The following is a 19,040-nucleotide window of genomic DNA, read 5'->3' as shown; positions in this document are numbered from 1 at the left end:
ACAGGCTCCAGGCTCTGAGCCATCAGCCCAGAGCCCGACGCGGGGCTCGAACTCACGGACCGCGAGATCGTGACCTGGCTGAAGTCGGACGCTTAACCGACTGCGCCACCCAGGCTCCCCTAAAAACTTTTTAAATCAGCCCCTGGCAACCACCATTCTACTTTGTGGTAGCTCTTATCTTTCCACTGTTTCCAGCTCTGTCTACATGCACTGTATCACCTCCCATGCCTCCCCCTCCCCGACCCCAGATCTGGAGGCAGGCACTTCTGTTTTGAGTCATAGACGCACTGACACTAAATTGTTCTCCTTTCTGAGCTGCTCTTTGCCTCCTTCATCTCAAGGCCCTGCTTCCTCCCTGGCTACCGCCCCTAAGGGTGATCTTAGGTCTCTGGGTCCTCTCAAATACCCTAGAATGGCCATGTGATCAGTGCTCTCACTGGGCATATCTTTCTGGTCTTGCCTCCTGAACCATGTGCTCAGAAGCCACACAGGGCAGGGCAGGCCTCACCCCAAATGCCATGTGTCTTTATTCTGCTCTTACTTGTTCAAGTCTCTGAATAAAGTCATGCAGAATTTGTAACGCATACCCCTGTGAACTGTGAGGTAAAAACCTGTATCTATTATGTTAACAAAAATACTTACATATCTTCCTGATGACAGTATAAATTTTAATTCCCTATAGGAAAGCAATTTGGAATGAAAACTGGAAGAACCATAAAAAAAGTGCAAGATAGCACTCCATTCCATACACCCTCAGGGATGTATCCTGTGGAAATAATTTTAAAGAAAGAAGTCACTGTATGAGAGGAAGTGTTATTGCTATAATAATTGTTATTGTGAGAAATTAGAAATAGGCTAAATTCTTAGCAGTATGGGAATAGTTAATGAAATTATAGTATATATACTCCATAAAACCGTTATGTTCCCATTAAAATAATAAATATGAAGCCACATGGGGGAAAAACTTAAACTGTTAGTGAAAGTAAGAGTGACTTAAAAAGTAGCAGTGTTTGGCTCCTTAGAGATTCCATTTCAGTGGATCCAGAGTTTCATCTTCCCTCACAAAGCTGTGACAGTAGTTGTACCCACTTCTCCTTTTCCGTGAGCTGAGTTTGGAGCTGACTCATTTTTCTGGATGCACTGTGCAGGCTTCTGCCCCAGCCCTCTGGATCTACTGGTTGAACACCACATGGGTTTGTCTTTCTCTTCCATGTTGACCCACATGGGAAACCAACCAGCTAGGGAACGAGAAATGGAAGACAGGTCTCTTTTGCATCACCACCCACGCATCCAGCAGTTTTACTTGGTTCTACAGTGGCAGCCTCCCCCCAGACTAAACAGCACAAGTGCATTTGTCTTATTCAGTCTAGAGATAAGGTCATTATGAAGAGTCATCAGCTTGAGTCTCAAAAGAAGATGACGATATAGTGCAGGGGGAAGATTTGGTAGAATCAGAGTCCATGTTTCATACCACGGCTTTGCTACCAAAGTAGTTGTGTGAACTTAGGTTAGGGACTTGAACTTCTGAACTTGTTTTCCCATCTGTAAAAATGGGAACTTTTAGACAGATCTTCCTCGTGGAGTTGTGTGAGGTAAAGCTTATAAATCTAATATAAAAAATGTACAGAGTAAGTATGATCATTGTTGTTACTGTAGTTGATCTGTTAGGCTAGGCTGGAAACATATGGACACTAGATCCAGACTCGTCTGATTCTGAGTCTCACTTCCATGCCTGTTAGCATTGTGACTCAGCCTTGGTTAAAATCATACTCCCCCCCCCCCCCCCCCAACCTCCATATTCTCACCTGTAACATGGGAACACTATTTCTACCTTACAGTTTTCTATGAAGATAAAAAAAAAAAAAAAAGACAATATATGTGAAAAGGTTAGGTTTTGTAAATCCTATAAGACTTAGTATCTAGATTTAGTTGGTGTTTATTGCTTGTACTTTCTCATTGGAATGACAGACACTGTTGGGCAGCAGAAGCAATGACCACTTTTGGGAACAGCAATTAGATGGCTTAGATTGGACCGCTAAAGACATCCTGGCATTTTTGGCCAAGCACCCAGAGGATGTCCAGTCTGCCAATGGCTCTGTATACACCTGGAGAGAAGCCTTCAATGAGACCAACCAGGCAATTCAGACCATCTCTCGTTTCATGGAGGTGAGGATATGATCCATGGATCATTTGGAAAAGTCTTTGGCTTCTTTCTCTGAGATGGTCCAATGAGGTTTGGATTGGAAGAAAGTTGAGAAATAATGTCTAGTCTTATTTCCAGTAGTATCCCTCAAACCTAATACAGGGCTCGGTGTACAAAAGGCACTCAATAAAAGTTGAATGACTGAACATGTGAACAAAACAGACCTAACTCTAGCTTTATTCTATTTCCCTCAAGAGTGTTTTTGTCCATCGTCTTGTAAGTTTTCTGGAGCTTTTGTAGCTCAAAACCTAATGACAAGAAAACATGCCCTTAAAAAGGCATTATTTATTAAATTTATATAAAATCTAATAGGATAGATTACATTTTAAAAATCTAGTTTTAAAAATTATGTGACTTAATAGGGACAAATAAGGTGTTTTTTGTGAGCGTGTGGCTTTTTGTTTTGTTTTTGTTTTGTGTTTTGTGTTTTTGTTTTTGTTTTGTTTTGGTCTGTTTACTTGGTTAGTTACGATTCAGAATTGCCAAGAAGACCAAGGAAAATGAGGTATGATCATTGTTTCAACCTCTTTCCCTCCACAAAAATCAATATAAGTAACTTATCTCTAAGTACTTCCAGCATTACTCTTAAATTGCAGCTAAAAAACCAAAGACTCCATTCTCAATTGAATATTAGAAAATGGCTTTGGAGAGGATGAGTGCATGGGGATAAAAATGGCTCGCAGTCAGCGTGTCCCTCTTAGGACAGAGTCTGCCTTGGCCACAGTGTATCATCCTGGCACCAGTGCTCTTATGAAGGCTGTTCCTCTTCCGTCAGTGTGTCAACCTGAACAAGCTCGAACCGATAGCAACAGAAGTCCGGCTCATCAACAAGTCCATGGAGCTGCTGGATGAGAGAAAGTTCTGGGCTGGGATCGTGTTCACCGGAATCACTCCTGGCAGTGTTGAGCTGCCCCATCATGTCAAGTACAAGATCCGAATGGATATTGACAATGTGGAGAGGACAAATAAAATCAAAGATGGGTGAGTTCAGTCCTGCCACACCAGCCAGTTTTGGGGACGACAAGAGCAGTTATTATGACTAGAGGCACTTCAGTTTAACTAATAACTTGGTAGAAATTCCCCCCAAAAAACCCTCAAATTGGTGGCATGATTTTGGTGAAAGTGGCACATTCATTGCTGGAGACTGTTATTTCAAAGGTCATAAAATACCATCTTTTGATTCAGCATTCCCACTCAAGAGAAATAATCCCACGGCATTACATCAAGAGGAAAAAAAAGAAAAAAGGCTTTAGGTTCCCTGCACTAGCATGATCCATTTTTACAAAAAAGGGCAAATAACTGAGGGTTGATGGGGGTGGGAGGGAGGGTAGGGTAGGTGATGGGCATTGAAGAGGGCATCTTTTGGGATGAGCACTGGGTGTTATATGGAAACTAATTTGACAATAAATTTCATATAATAAAAAAAAAGGGTCAAATAACCAGTATAAAAGGGAATGACTAAGCAAAATTTGGTATGTCCACTTAATGCAGTGTCAGGTAGCAAACGAGGGGGAGAAAACCAAACCAACAGGTGGTATGCCCACTCTGATTATATGTGTTTCAGCATAAGTGCACATGATCGCTAAGACCAGAAAATAAGATGCAAAAATGAATATAGTGGCTTTGTAATGGTGGCAGGATTGTGAGTGATTGGTTTTTAAAATTTTTTATAATTAATTTATTTTAAAATGGTTATTTATTTTGAGAGTGTGGGTGGGGGAGGGGCAGAGAGGGGGAGAGAGAGAATCCCAAGTAGGCTCCATGCTGTCAGCACAGAGCTGGACACAGGGATCGAGCTCATGAACCCTGAGATCATGACCTGAGCCAAAATCAAGAGTTGTACACTTAATTGACTAAGCCACCCAGGGGCCCCTGGCTTCTTTTGGTGTTATGGTTCTAATGAATATTTGATCACCTGTGGTTTGGTTTTAGGTACTGGGACCCAGGTCCTCGGGCTGACCCCTTTGAGGATATGCGGTACGTCTGGGGGGGCTTTGCCTACTTGCAAGATGTGGTGGAACAGGCAATCATCAGGGTGCTGACTGGCACTGAGAAGAAAACTGGTGTTTATGTGCAGCAGATGCCGTACCCCTGTTATGTCGATGACATGTAAGTTACCATCTTCTTGTAACTGGTTAACTCAATCCCTAGAGAGAGTATATATGCAACATACATACACATATACACAAGCATGTGCGTACATACCAAAGGAGATAGGATGCTTTGATTTTATTTGTTTTACATGCGTGCTGATTTGGTCAAGAAAATCTTTTTTGAAATTCAGTGAAGATTTTAGGAAATAAGATGCCAGATGGAGGTAGTTGACTGTTCCAGCCATATCACTGACATGAATATGCACATACTGGTAATCTCCCCCCTCCCCCTTTTTTAAATGTTTGTTTATTTTGAGAGAGAGGAGGGGCAGAGAGGAAGGGATAGAGAGAATCTCAAGCAGGCTCCATGCTGTCAGCACAGAGCCGGACACAGGGCTCCATCTCATAAACCCGTGAGACCATGACCTGAACCGAAATCCAGAGTCAGACGCCTCACTGACTGAGCCACCCAGGTGTCCCTCCTTCCTTTTTTATCCATAGTTACCAGTACTTACATGTATATTTTTTTATATTAAAAAATTTTTTTTATTTTTGAGAGAGAGACAGAGTATAATTGGGGGAGGGGCAGAGAGAGGGGGAGACACAGAATCTGAAGCAGGCTCCAGGCTCCGAGCTGTCAGGTCAGAGCCCGATGCAGAGCTCGAACCCATGAACCATGAGGTCATGACCTGAGCCGAAGTCAGATGCTTAACCAACTGAGCCACCCGGGTGCCCCCAGCACTTACATTTTTTTTTTACAACCTTCCCGTTTTGGTTAAAGTTTGCTCAAAGAGCAAATTTAAAGTGGTGTGACAAACACATGCAGGCACATGCACACAGATACACATTCCCCAAACACAGAAACCGTGATCTAGACCCGTAAAGAGTGACTGCATATGAATTTGTCCACTCCCTCTTTATAAGTGGTGAATCACATTTTGAAACAATCCAAATAAGACTGAACAAGGCCTTTTTTATCTTAGACTTTAGGTAATCTTTTGGTACTTAGTCACTAAGCTGCCAAGACCTCGTGGGAACTGTGCGTTTGGATCTAATGATTTCTTGTAAGAAAGAACAGGCAGAGGTGTAGTTATTGCAGGCATCTGAGATATGTAATGTTTCTTCCAAGTTCTGGAAATTCTCTTATTCTCTGGTGTAACTGTGTAGAGATCAGAGTGCTGAAGGAGCGGGGAGCCTCTTCTTACGTTTGTTGTCTGCTTTGCATTGAGCAACGATTTCCTCATGTGGCTCCCTCTAGCTTTTTCCAAGTCATCCTGAATTATCTTGTATTTTACCTTCAGAAAGATTAGCCAGAGTTTTCCAAAGACCCCCCCACCCCCACACACTGCCCAACCCCTCATCTAAGATTTACTCTAGGAAGGATGTCTTAAGATGAGGACAGGATAGGAGCTTAATGCATTAAGGGCATTTGCCTGTTGTCACATAGCAGATAAGTGCATAAATAGTAAAGCTGGGACTTGAGCCTGGAGTTCCAGGGTCCAAAGTCTGTGTCCCTTTTACATCACAGTACCGCATTTCCTATTCTAGTTTGGAATTTGAAATATTACTGACAAGAGCTGCCTGGAGTCTGTTTCTACATTATCTGTGATCAAACTTGTACAAGTCAAAAGTGAGATGACCTTGGAGATACGGAACTTTTGTGAGAGAAGGAGTTGGTTTTTTGTTTCTTTAGTACTTTAAAACAACCTGCATCTCGTAGTTACTTCGTGGCTAAAGCAGACCCCAAAGAAACTCCACTTGGCGGCACTCCGTTGGTTTGTCAGTATGTTGAGCTCCTCATGAAGCTTTGATAACCCGTACGTTTCACAGTCTGGAGGGTCTGCCCCTCGTGTGCTCCCTCTTGGGGCTTCCTCCCGCACGCAGGCTTGGGGACGCTGGCCTCTGAGCCTGATTCTCACTCCCCGTAATTCTCCTCCTCCCTTCCGTGGGGCCTCTAGCTTCCTGCGGGTGATGAGCCGGTCGATGCCTCTGTTCATGACGCTGGCCTGGATCTACTCCGTGGCTGTGATCATCAAGGGCATCGTGTATGAGAAGGAGGCGCGGCTGAAGGAGACCATGCGCATCATGGGCCTGGACAATGGCATCCTCTGGTTCAGCTGGTTCATCAGCAGCCTCATTCCTTTGCTCGTGAGCGCCGGCCTGCTGGTGGTCATCCTAAAAGTAAGGCTGCCACACCAGCCCCCTGCTGCCAGGGAGCTCCTGCACAGCCAACATCCGCTGTGTGAGGAGAAAAGCCAAGAGTATTTGGGAGGGAAGGGGTCATACGTGTCCATCTTTTGAAATTTCCTCGTTCTATATTCGGGAAGAGTGAGGCCCAAAAAGGGGCAATGACTTGCCCAGGGGTCAGCCCAGCTGGCTAGCGGCTGAGCAGGGCTAGAACCCAGGGATCTTGCTTCCCAGGTAGGTACACACTTACTGTGCCATGACATCTCCTTGGCAGCGGTCCAGGCAGCATCTGAGAGCTGTGCATTTCCTTAGGCGTATTGGGTAGTGATTCTGCCAGAATTTTTAAAAACCATAATCTGAGAGATGCGTGTTATTGCAGCTTAGGTTTTTCTGGAAACAGAGGCTGAGAGTTTGGTGAATGGGTATTTATTAGGGATCAACATCTATGGGAGGGATGGGGAGTATGCAAGATTGAACAGAGAGAGGAGGCATGAAATGCAGTGCAGGACCAGCCCCACGGGCACTCTGGAGCATACACAGCTTGCTGGAATTGTTCCTTATTGAGCTGAAATACCCAGCCCCAAGGTCTCCCTCCTGACACCCCACGCCCCATACCCAGGCCCCTCAATCAATCATTGGAATGATGTGCCCCAGGGCCAGGCAGCTTTCTGTGGCTGTGACAGACCCAGAGGAGTTGACACCTAGTTGACCGCTGTCTGCTGTGACTGCCAGGCAACATGCTCCCCCTCCAAAGGGACTCTGGGCAGCGGTATTCTGTGCCCACCCCATATATTAATAGGTTTGTATACTAATTTTTTTTCCTTACAACCATTTGTTTTAAGGATGCATCATGTAAAAATAAATGTTTTCAAAGTGAGGGGAGTACAAAGGGATAGGAACTAACATTTAGTTGAATATTAGCTACTGTTAGTTACAAATGAGCACTTAGTGATTGCGAAGCACTGTTGAGAGCACATCACCTGTGCTTTCTTATTATACCTTCACTAACGCATTTAACCTGTAAGCAGATGAGGCCAAGGAAAGTTAAGGGCTTCACCGAGGTCACCCAACAGTAGGACAGAGCGGTGCTTTCTAAAATCAACCTCCTCTCATCATCTGATATCTGACTGCAAGGGTGGAGCTCCATGGTGGAGGCAGTGGTCCTGTGGCTGGTGGGTAAGAACTGCTCTGGGACCACATGCTGGCTGGTCCTGCTCAGATACACCCAGATGAACTGGGCAGAGAGAGACTTGAAAGGTCCAGTCCACAAGATTTGGATGATTGTGGGAATGCAGAACCCATGGCAGGTTACCAAGGGAGAATAGTAAGATTTCCTGGCCATTTTCCATGGCTTGTGGAGGGGGAAGTCCTAGAATGCTGTCTCCCACAACTCTTTCTTTGTGCTGAGGGAGAGTCCTAGTCCTTATAAGAGGAGAAACCAGTGGTTTCTTGAAACCAGTGGTATTTCTTGGAGAAACAAAGAACAAAATTTTCCGTTGGGATGGGTCTGACTGAATCTCAGCCCTGGACTCCTCTATTCCTGCCTCTGCTGTGTGGTCTTGGGCTAGTCACCATCCTGCTAGTTCAGCCTCAGTTTCCTCATCAGAACAATGGGCAGTGCTGTTCCCCTATGTTATCTCTGAGATGTGTGAGTAAGCCCTGGCTTCTTCCCATAGATGGTGCAAGGATGTGCTTGCTTGTTGGGGCAGCACAGTTAATAGGTCTCTTCTTTCCCAGTTAGGAAACCTGCTGCCCTACAGCGACCCCAGCGTGGTGTTTGTCTTTCTGTCGGTGTTTGCTGTGGTGACCATCCTGCAGTGCTTCCTGATCAGCACACTCTTCTCCAGAGCCAACCTGGCGGCAGCCTGCGGGGGCATCATCTACTTCATGCTCTACCTGCCCTATGTCCTGTGCGTGGCGTGGCAAGACTATGTGGGCTTCACGCTCAAGATCTTCGTGGTGAGCAACCACCCTTGGGCAGGAGCTGCAGGCACAGCCGCAGGGTGTTTGTAGTCCAAGGCTGAGAACAGGAGAAGAGTGTGTGTGTATCTGGGGGTGGGGGTCGGTGGGCATGGGGTGCAAGATTGCTGAGCCTTTGGGGCATCTTTGGAAGCATAAAATTCTAAAAGTTTTACGCTCCATCATGCATGCATTTCTGAAATGTGTGTGCATAATGAGCAGTTAAAAATAGAATCCTTTTATATGCTGTTAGTGAGCCCACTACCCTCAAGGGATCTGTAGGTGAATACTTCCATATCTTGTAATTGATCCATTTTGCAAATTCAAATTTCTCTGGGTGGAATTTACATTAGAAATAATAGAAAATGAGACACAAGGAGATGGATAAGTGACTTTTGCCTCCTTCTCACAGAGCCTGCTGTCTCCTGTGGCTTTTGGGTTTGGCTGTGAATACTTCGCCCTTTTTGAGGAGCAGGGCATTGGGGTGCAGTGGGACAACCTGTTTGAGAGCCCCATGGAGGAAGATGGCTTCAACCTCACCACGTCAGTCTCCATGATGCTGTTCGACACCTTTATCTATGGAGTGATGACGTGGTACATCGAGGCTGTCTTTCCAGGTACATGGGGCTTCCACACTGCTTTAGCCATCTGCTAGGGAAATGTAATTTCTAGCTGAAGAGCTCCCCTTGTTTGGGCTGGAATTTCTACAGAGCTCAGTGCTCCCTGGAAAGTGGCTAGGGCTTTAGACCCAAGGCAAGCCATCCAAGGAGAAGCAGCTGATGCTGAAAGTATAACTCTTGCTACTGACATAGCTCTCATTTCTCAAGCACTGTGCGCCAGGTGCTGTGCAAAATGTTAGGTATACTTTGGAATTTACTCTCACAAACCTCTTTTGCAAATGAGGGAACTGTGAATCAAAAAAGTACCTTGCCTGGCGACACACAGCTGGTAAGTGTTGGTCCTTGAGGACAAATCTGGTTGGGTAACACTGGGTCAGCTGATCCAGAAGATTCCTCCTTCTAGTGCTGGCCCAGTTCTCTAATTCTGTGTCCCCAGAATTCCCACCAGGAGACGTTCTTGTTGCCTGAGTACTGCTTGTGAATAGTAAGAGATGTTGGCTCTAAGCCCTTACCTGTGATTCAATCAAATGAGCATTCATAAAAATTCATTTTCATACTTCCCTGAATAAATCTCCTTGACCAAGACCTGCCTTGGATACATTTTTATATAGATCAAATTCTGAGAGAGTGAAGTTTAACATTTTCTGGTTCACCTGATTTTCCTCTAAGGGAGTGTATATGAAATGTTTATGACCTGTACCTGGGCTTCCGGCATGGAAGATGCAATTTTGTATCATACAGATCTGGATTCAGAGTCTGAGTTCTTAACTTACTGGCTGAGTGACCTTGGGTAGGCTACTTATCCCTCAGTGTCCACATCTATAAAATGGGGTTGATAACCTATCTCATGGGGTTGTTTGAGGATTCAGAGAGGTGTAGAATGTATGTTACATATAGTCGGTCTCAGCAAATATTAGCTCCCCCTACTGCCACCTCCATCCCAGTCTGTCCCATCTCCAGAAGCTGTGTCAAGGAGGGAGTAGTTCTGGCTGTGATACCTTGGGAATGCTAGCATGTTGCCAAGCATGTCTTACATCTTGTTTTTTATCTTTGCTTTCAGGCCAGTATGGAATACCCAGGCCCTGGTATTTTCCTTGCACCAAATCCTACTGGTTCGGTGAGGAAAGCGATGAGAAGAGCCACCCTGGTTCCAGCCAGAAGGGAATATCAGAAAGTAAGTGCTGCTGACCTGCCTGAGCACCACCCCCACCACCACTCCACCCCCGTGCTGTCAGGGGCAAAGGATGGCTTTTGCCCCTTAGAAAATGTAAAACCACTCTAGGGGTAGAGAAATCACATGCAGTGCATCTTTCCAAATTCTCCCATGCCAGTTGTGTCCAGTGCTGTTGTTGACTTATTGGGGAGTCGCCATCTGGTTCCCTGAGGGACATTGCCTTTGTTTTCTTGGCTTCTAGGAAAGAGGCCCTTGATCTCTATACTTCCACACATATACCTTCCTCCAACACACACTCTTCATGATAAATTAATAGCTAAGAAGAAGAGTTAAAGACAGCTGTCATTGTGGAACCATAACCTCATTGCCTGCCTTGTCATAGTGATAGATATATGAACCTGTGTAGGCTGACACCAAGTGGCTGCCAGAGCTCAGTCTGTGCTTCTTGATATTCTCACCCCTCATTACCCAGAGCCCTAATCCTCTCCTGGCTCCTGACAGTAGGTGGAGGTGCCCACAGTTTAGCAAAAGCTCTGCCTTCTGGGCTGTTGGCTCAGGTTCTTGGAGAGAAAATATCTTTTGTGTTCAGTGTGGCTTCCTAAGTAGTTAGTCAGTCCCTTTTCTGCTGATCTCTTCTTTGCCTTCCCCTAGTTGCCAGTGGAAAAGTCTGACGTTCCTTAGCAAGCACACTAGACAACTTACAACCCGCCTTGCCCACTGTCCCAGCCTCTTCTGCTGTTCCTCCTCTTCTTGCCCAACCTCCTGTCTACACCTAATTCTGAATCAATCACCTAGAACTGCTCACAGTCGCCAGGACATGTCATGCTCTCCCACATCGCCGTGCCTTTGTATGTGCTGTGTCCTCTCATGGATGATCCCTTTCTTTAACTTGCCTGCCCTCTAAATTACTACTCCTTCCTCAAGATCTAGTTTCATACCCCTTCCCCTGTGCGGTTTTTCTAGAGTCCTAGGTGGTCAGTCACTTCCTCTTCTGAGATCGCATGACTCTGAAAAACAAACAAAAAGCCTTTTTATTTAAAATAATTACAGACTCATGGAAGTTGCAAAAAAACAGAATGGGGGTGGGAGACAGTTCCCTTGTGCCTTTCATTCAGTTTCCTCCAGTGGTAACACCTTGCATAACTATAGCACAGTATCAGAACCAGGAAACTGACATTGGTACAGCTCCTAGATCTTCTTCAGATTGGACCAGTTTTACATGGACTCATTCATGTGTGTATTTAGTTCTGTGCACTTTGTCACACGCAGATCCATGTAACCACTAGCTCTGTCAAGATGCAGAACTGTTCTGTGAACACAGACCCCCTCATTCTGCCTTTTGAAAGCCGTAGTCACCTCCACCTCTCTTCCTCCCCGGTCCCTGACACCTGCTGGCCACTAATCTGTTCTTCACTTGTACATTTTATTATTTCTAGAATGTGATCTAAATGGAACCATATAGTATGTAACATTTTGAGATTGACTCTTTGTCACTCAGCATAATTCCCCTGAGATCCATCCAAGTTGTGATGTGTATCAGTAGTTTGTTCCTTTTTATTGCTGTGAAGTGTTGCCCGGTCTGGCTATTGCTCAGTTCCATGGCATTTTTCAATGTGTTTTTTAAACAATTTTTAGCCTTCTATATTTTAGTTTTTTAAGTTTATTTTGTGAGAGGTGCACTGTGTATGAGCAGGGGGAGGGAGGGAGGGAGGGAGAGAGAGAGAGAGAGAGAGAGAGAGAGAGAGAGAGAGAGAGAGAGAATCCCAAGCAGGCTCCGTACTGATGTGGGAGCTTGATGCAGGGCTTAATCCATGAACCGTGAGATCATCGTCTGAGTGGAAATGAAGACTTGGATAGTTAACCAACTGAGCTACCCAGGCACCCCAGCCTCGTATATTTTAAATGCTTGTCAAATCTTTTTCTCCCAATAGACTGTGAATTCTCCTTTATCAGTGAATTCCTATCACCAACACTACTGCCCAAATAGACCCTAAATAAATGTTAGTTCCCTGCTTGCCTGAGAAACCAGAACTATCCAAGGACAGTTCTGAAAGACAGGCACATCCCCTCTGTCTTTGTGCTCCACTTGTCGGTATTTTCTGTGAGTTCATTCCCGTCTTCTGCATTCTGACAGTTTGCATGGAGGAGGAACCCACACACCTGAAGCTGGGCGTGTCCATTCAGAACTTGATGAAGGTTTACCGAGATGGCATGAAGGTGGCTGTTGATGGCCTGGCCTTGAATTTCTATGAGGGCCAGATTACCTCCTTCCTGGGCCACAATGGAGCTGGGAAGACCACCACCATGTAAGAAGAGGGTGCGGCTCTCAGAATCAGCCACAGGAAGGTTCTGTAGTGCAGTTAGAAATCCATACGTAAGGACGTTGCACTGGTCACTGGGGCAGAGGTAGAGCACATGAGGAGCTGATGAATGGCTCATATTACTTAATCACAAGAGTGAGTTCCCGGTGCTGATTTTTGCTAGATGTTCTTTCTTAAGAGTAAAACTGCCTGGGAGCCTCTTGATGACCTTTCCCATTGAGTTCTCAGAATTCTGTACTGTTGCTGGAACATGAGGTTGTGACAGCTCTCAGAAAGATTCTCTTGAACCAGTTTGGTTAGAACTCTGAAGCAGGAATGTGGGAAGAAAGATTTGATATGTTGGAGAGAAGTAGTGATTTCCAGGAGCTCTGTCGCTAAGGAGGTATGGCCAGACAGCTGGCTGTATGACTGCCCTCCCTGGGACCCATAGGGACCTATAAAGACCTTACAGTGGGCAGCCTCAGAAGGGAGCACGGGCCATAAACACCAGAGTTAGCCTCAGTGACTTTCAGTGTGGTCCCTCAACCATTGCTAAGGATATGTCTTTGGGGATAATGACCTTTTCCTATATGTCGTCGTAGTCTTTTTTTTTTTTCTTTCTTTCTTTTTTTATTAATGCAAAATCAATGTATGAACATGGCAGATTATATTTATTTATTTTCATATTTTTAGTTTTTTTAATGTTTATTTTTGAGAGAGACAGAGCACAAGCAGGGGAGAGACAGAGAAAGGGGAAGACATAGAATCCAAATCAAACTCTAGGCTCTAAGCTGACAGTACAGAGCCCAATGCGGGGCTCAAACTCATGAGCTGTGAGATCATGACCTGAGCTTAAGTCAGACACTTAACCGACTGAGCCACCCAGGCTCAGATAATTTTTAAAAGGCGTGCAGAAGTCATACTGCCTAACACAAAAATGATTTTTATCTTTGAATAACTTGTTCTGGTTTGTCCATTTCTCATGGATATGATTTTAGACTTACAAAATATTTGTTTCAAACTGTACTTCCTTTTTCAAAAAATTTTTAAAGGTTATTATATTGAGAGGGGAAGCATGAGTGTGTGCACAAGCAGGGGAGGGGCAGAGGGAGGAAGGAGAGACAGAATCCCAAGCAGGCTCCACACCGTCAGCACAGAGCCCAATGTGGGGCTTGAACTCACGGACTGTGAGATCATGTCCTGAGCTGAGATCTAGAGTTGGACGCTTAACTGACCGTGCCACCTGGGCACCCCTCAAATTGTACTTTCCACTGCAAATTGGAATCTTCATTGAAAAACACTTCTCTTGATAGTGCTGTTTCCAACACATAGTCTCACTCCTAGTTCACTAAAGCAAAGACTTCTTTGCTTCGTGCAGGGCAGCTAGGGTCTGTTAGGAAGCAATGGGGGTGTGGGACGGTTGCTACCTCTGCCGTAGCTGTCCTGACTCTGCAGCCTGGCCTGGAGCATTTCGGAGGAGAGGGGTTAACACTGACTCTTGCACTTGGAAATTTGTGTCCTCAGGTCAATCCTGACGGGGTTGTTCCCTCCCACCTCGGGCACTGCCTACATCCTGGGAAAAGACATTCGCTTTGAGATGAGCACCATCCGGCAGAACCTGGGGGTCTGTCCCCAGCACAATGTGCTGTTTGACATGTGAGTACCAGCAGCACTGTGAGAAGGAAGCCCTCTCTGGATGTGTGTGTCCTGAGTCATGGGTGGAGTGGGACTTAAGCATTTTACCTTTTGTGAGGGTGGTGGGTCTCACCTCCCTGCACTCTGAGACCTGGTTGTCCATTGTTGTAGGAAAAGCTGGAGGTGATTGTTGGGTGGGGGAGGGGTCCCATCAGTCTAGCTGGTGGATGTGGACTTGGGAAATAGTGCTGTCCATTGCTGACATTTTAGAGGGCCAATTAGCCCATCCTCTCTCTCACCACATGCCTCCTCGATGCCAGCTGTGGCTCTAACGCCCGGAACTTAGCAGTGCCTCAAGGCCTTTGTCACGATGGCCCAGCATTTCCTGCTCAAGGCTTGGCTTCCATTCACGTTGCCCTGTCTGCAGTTCAGGCCCACAGGGAGCCCTTGTGCTGGAGCAGAGAAAGGTCTGAGCTCTGTGACTTTGGGCAAGGACTTCTCCCCTTCTGGGCCCCAATTTCCTCGTACTTAATGCAAGCAGCTCAGGCTCATGTCCTCCACAGGGACCTCCTTTCTTGTGTAGTGTGAGGTCCTTTGAGGTTCACGAGGGCTGCTCCAGGTGATTGCCAAGCCAGCTTCTTGGTTGATGGGGCTGCAGGGTGGGCCCTTTGAGGACCTGAGATTGAAAGTTGCAGCTGCCTGATGTGTGGTGGGCAGGCCTGCTGAGAATTGGTAGGAAGGGACCTGTCACATGACAGTTTTGGCTTCTTCAGCAGCTTAGGTGTTGCTTACTGTTGTTCTGTCTTGATTCTTCCTATAATTTTTCAGAAGTTTATAAAGTTAGAAAAGGTTTGGGGGCGGTGGAAACATGCCTATTCTGTTCTGGGTCAGGAAGCACTATATTCTGATGCAGACTGGGGGATGCAGATCTGACCTGCCCTCTGTCCCCAGGCTGACTGTGGAAGAACACATCTGGTTCTATGCACGTCTAAAGGGACTCTCAGAGAAGCATGTGAAAGCAGAGATGGAGCAAATGGCCCTGGATGTTGGTTTGCCTCCCAGTAAACTGAAAAGCAAAACGAGTCAGCTCTCAGGTGATTTCCCCTCCTCCAACAACCTCCCCCACATGCACACACCAGGGAAACAACAGCTGCCCCAGTGTCCCCATAGGGGTGGTGAGTAGGTCATAAATGGGTCCCTGGCTTGTCCCCAAGTAGGTGCCTTCATTTGTCCCTCAATACCTCTGCCTTTGCTGTCTGGGGCTAGTTCTGGAACATATCTCTCTCTCTGTCTCTTAGGTGGAATGAAGAGAAAGCTGTCTGTGGCTTTGGCCTTTGTTGGGGGATCCAAGGTTGTCATTCTGGATGAGCCCACAGCTGGCGTGGACCCTTACTCCCGCAGGGGAATATGGGAGCTACTGCTGAAATATCGACAAGGTAGCTGATGTGTATTTATTTTGAGTTATGGACTGGGAGGGAGGGATGGAGAAACTCTTGAGAAGTATGGCTGGGGCTGTGTCTCATGGCTGTTGTTGCTAGAGCAACAGAATTGCTTCTCAAGGAAAATGTCAGACTTCTTTTCTTTTAAAAATTTTTTTCAGTGTTTATTTTTGAGAGAGAGAGAGAGAGAGAGAGAGTGAGCAGGGGTGGGGCAGAGAGAGAGGGAGACACAGAGTCCAGAGCAGGCTCCAGGCTCTGAGCTGTGAGCCCAGAGCCCAATGTAGGGCTCGAACTCGTGAACTGTGAGATCATGACCTGAGCCGAAATTGGATGCTTAACCGACTGAGCTACCAAGCGCCCCTCAGACTTCTTTTCTTAAAGCTCTGTGCTCACCCATGGTATGTATGTGGAAGTCCTGGTTTACAAGACACTTAACATTTAGGCTTCCTGATCTAGGGGCCAGAAAGAAAAGTAATGGGGATAACGGGCGTGGTCGCTAGAGCTACCTCTAGCATAGAACTCAGATGTGTCTATGTTAACTATGTTCCCCTGTAGGTTGAGACTGCTGAGAACGGAGGCTGTGTCTTTGTTCATCTCTGTTCCCAGCATGGTGCCATATATGTATGGGTTGAAAAAGTAGATGAGCAAATGAGGATCATGGACTTTGGGGCCAGCTCTAGCTGGCCCTGAGAACTTGGAAAAGTCGTTTAACTTGTCTTAGTTTCTTTACCTATCATAACAGCAGTGCCTGCTTCATAGAGGATTAAGTTACTTGAGAATGCATGCAGATCCCTCTCACGCTGCCTGACATGTAGCACTTTCCCAAATGAATGTTACGTTCTTTGTCCTGTGAGGATGCAGAATCTGTGAGGTTGACTGTTCCATCTTCGGGGTCATGGCCACCCAGGCTTCCAGGTCCTTCTGCCTTGGTTACCGCTGCTAAGATTTCTGCAGTTCCAGCTGCTTCAGTCAGTGAGAACCAACAGGCGTCACTAGTCCCACGTCCTTGTGTTTGTGTTTGGCAGGCCGGACCATTATTCTTTCCACACACCACATGGATGAAGCAGACATCCTGGGGGACAGGATTGCCATCATTTCCCATGGGAAGCTGTGCTGTGTGGGCTCCTCCCTGTTTCTCAAGAACCAGCTGGGAACAGGCTACTACCTGACCCTGGTCAAGAAAGATGTGGAATCCTCCCTCAGTTCCTGCAGAAATAGCAGTAGCACTGTGTCATACCTGAAGAAGGTGAGTTGCATTTTCAGTGCTGGGCTTGTACTGGGTCCAGGGAGTGTATTCAGGGCTGGTCGGCTGTGAGTGGCTTGTTCAGTTCCACCCCACTCTGCCGCGTGGGGGTCACCATCGCCCTATGCTATGGTCCCTTTGAAATCACATCATACTTTGTATGTGGAAAGCTCAGGGGGCTTGTGTTCCTGCGGTCCGAACTTGGTTGAATCCCACTTCCTGTTTCCTATGGAGGCACAGTGAGTGATAAAGAAGGTCCTTAGAGGGCTTTATTATATCGAAGGAAAAAGACTTGCTGAGAGTGAGGAACCCTATTTCCAGAAAGTCCTGCTGTTGCTGCTTATTACCTCTAGATCTCATTGACCTTCACTTTTAACTTACAAAACAGCAAATATTTATTGAGCACTGATTTCATGCCTGACACTCACCCTAGCAGATTTTGGGCATAAAAGAATATAATGATAATAGTTAATTCTTTGTAGCCTTGTTATCTTACAAACTTTTTTTTTTTTAAACTTCTATCATCTCAAAGTACAGAGCAACTTTGGGAGGGAAGGTATTGTGATTATCACCCCAGGTTAGGTTAAGCGAGGCTTGTAGGGATTGTGGAGTTTATTCAAGGTCATCCAGCAGGTAAATAACAGAGGTGGCACCAGAACCCAATAACCAGGTATGTTTTTTCCTCTGTTCTTCAGTCTATGCCTGAGATTGATTTGATTTATGTGTTGGAACCAGTGGCACCTAAAACATTTACATCCTAATCTTCAACTCCTGTCTGCTTATTTACCTTTTAACTAGTGCCTGGTTACTCAAAGTGTGGTCTGAGGACTAGCAGCATTGGGATTACCTGGGAGCTTGTTAGAAATGCAGAAATGTGGGCCCAACTCTGACCCACTAAATCAGAATCTGCATTTTAACAAGATCCCCAGGTGACTAAACACAGATTAAAGCCGGAGAAGCACTGGACCAATTAGCCAGGTGAATCCCATGTCTACAAAGGTCAGTAAATGCCTGGCTACAGCATTCATTGGCAGGCCACGGTCCCATGGACAGCTCTGCTTCTTGACCTCCCATCCACACAGCACATGCATGTCAGACAGTGGCTTCAGAAGCCATGGCTGCCCTGTTCGTTGCTTCCTAGGAGAAGCCTTTCCAGTTCACACACAATAGAGCCTCATGGAAGCCCTCCCTGGCGAAGGTGCTGGTGGCTGTACCTTGCTCGGTCCCTGACCCATTCTCACCTCCTTCTTTGCCATCAGGAGGACAGTGTTTCTCAGAGCAGTTCTGATGCTGGCCTGGGCAGCGACCATGAAAGTGACACGCTGACCATCGGTAAGGATTCTGGGGTTTCTTATTCAGGTGGTGCCTGAGCTTCCCCCAGCTGGGCAGAGTGGAGGCAGAGGAGGAGAGGTGCAGAGGCTGGTGGCGCTGACTCAAGGTTTGCTGCTGGGCTGGGGCCGGGTGGCTGTGGGAGAAGGGTGCAGCTTGGTGGCAGATTGGCTTAATGCTTGCTGGGGAGCCTGGGGCTCGGCCTGGGAGCTGGCAGGGCAGTGTCCCCAAGAAGCTGACATGATTGGGGGTCGGGGGGTTGGCCCCCTGGGGAATGGATCTGGCTGGACCCTGGAAACCAGGGATGAGTTGCTGAGGATCACACTATGGGGAGAGATTGGAGCTCAGTAGTGAAGGAGAGCAAAAACTCAGAAGATGGAGAGTAGCCTGCTGTGTCTTCCTTAGGAGGTACATATAGGAGGCCAGCGTCACCAGTAACACATATGGAGCAGAAGGCTTTACTGTGTCTGTCTATGCCCAGTCCTAACAACTGGCTTTTTCCAGGAAGGTGTCTCCTTCCATGAACTGTTTGATTAGCCCCTTTATTGAGGTAAATGAAGGAGCCTCCTTTAGAAGGTTAGGGAAGGGTGAAGGATCCTTTACCTCTACTCAAGTTTTCCATTGAAGAATCCTAGAGTTGAGGCAACAGACACAAAGCTTTTAACCTCAGAAAGTCTTCTGCACGCCCACCCATCCGCCCTTCCATCCTTCCACCCACCCATAATGTACTGAGAACCTACAGTGTGCCTGGCTTTGGTGATAAAAGGGTGAATAAGACCCAGTCCTCACTCCCAGAAACTCTCAGGCCAGAGATGAACATGTGGACTGACTTCAGTATCTGGGACAGGTATCCTGTGT

The 19,040-nt window shown here is 46.4% G+C and overlaps 1 protein-coding gene across 5 annotated transcripts in view; it reads left to right on the top strand.

Moving 5' to 3' along the window:
* ABCA1 (ATP binding cassette subfamily A member 1) overlaps nucleotides 1-19,040 on the top strand; it is a 323,564-nt gene that overhangs the window by 270,055 nt on the left and 34,469 nt on the right. For 4 of the 5 annotated variants that reach the window (XM_086683626.1, XM_086683625.1, XM_086683627.1 and 1 more), the window contains 13 exons: nucleotides 1,969-2,166; nucleotides 2,979-3,184; nucleotides 4,136-4,312; nucleotides 6,255-6,477; nucleotides 8,221-8,442; nucleotides 8,855-9,059; nucleotides 10,123-10,236; nucleotides 12,371-12,542; nucleotides 14,061-14,192; nucleotides 15,123-15,265; nucleotides 15,470-15,607; nucleotides 16,636-16,856; nucleotides 18,213-18,291. In XM_086683626.1, the coding sequence (XP_086539752.1) occupies nucleotides 1,969-2,166; nucleotides 2,979-3,184; nucleotides 4,136-4,312; nucleotides 6,255-6,477; nucleotides 8,221-8,442; nucleotides 8,855-9,059; nucleotides 10,123-10,236; nucleotides 12,371-12,542; nucleotides 14,061-14,192; nucleotides 15,123-15,265; nucleotides 15,470-15,607; nucleotides 16,636-16,856; nucleotides 18,213-18,291 (2,230 nt within the window). Of the gene's footprint in view, nucleotides 1-1,968; nucleotides 2,167-2,978; nucleotides 3,185-4,135; nucleotides 4,313-6,254; nucleotides 6,478-8,220; nucleotides 8,443-8,854; nucleotides 9,060-10,122; nucleotides 10,237-12,370; nucleotides 12,543-14,060; nucleotides 14,193-15,122; nucleotides 15,266-15,469; nucleotides 15,608-16,635; nucleotides 16,857-18,112; nucleotides 18,186-18,212; nucleotides 18,292-19,040 lie in introns of all 5 variants that reach the window. The other variant, XM_025932617.2, reaches the window with a different exon arrangement.

The sequence above is a fragment of the Puma concolor genome, chromosome D4 (genome assembly GCF_028749965.1).
Source record: "Puma concolor isolate L17-30 chromosome D4, mPumCon1.1.hap2, whole genome shotgun sequence".
In the NCBI taxonomy this organism is placed as follows: domain Eukaryota; kingdom Metazoa; phylum Chordata; class Mammalia; order Carnivora; family Felidae; genus Puma; species Puma concolor.
The sequence above is the reverse complement of the archived record's forward strand: the minus strand, read 5'-3'. Positions and strand labels throughout refer to the sequence as shown.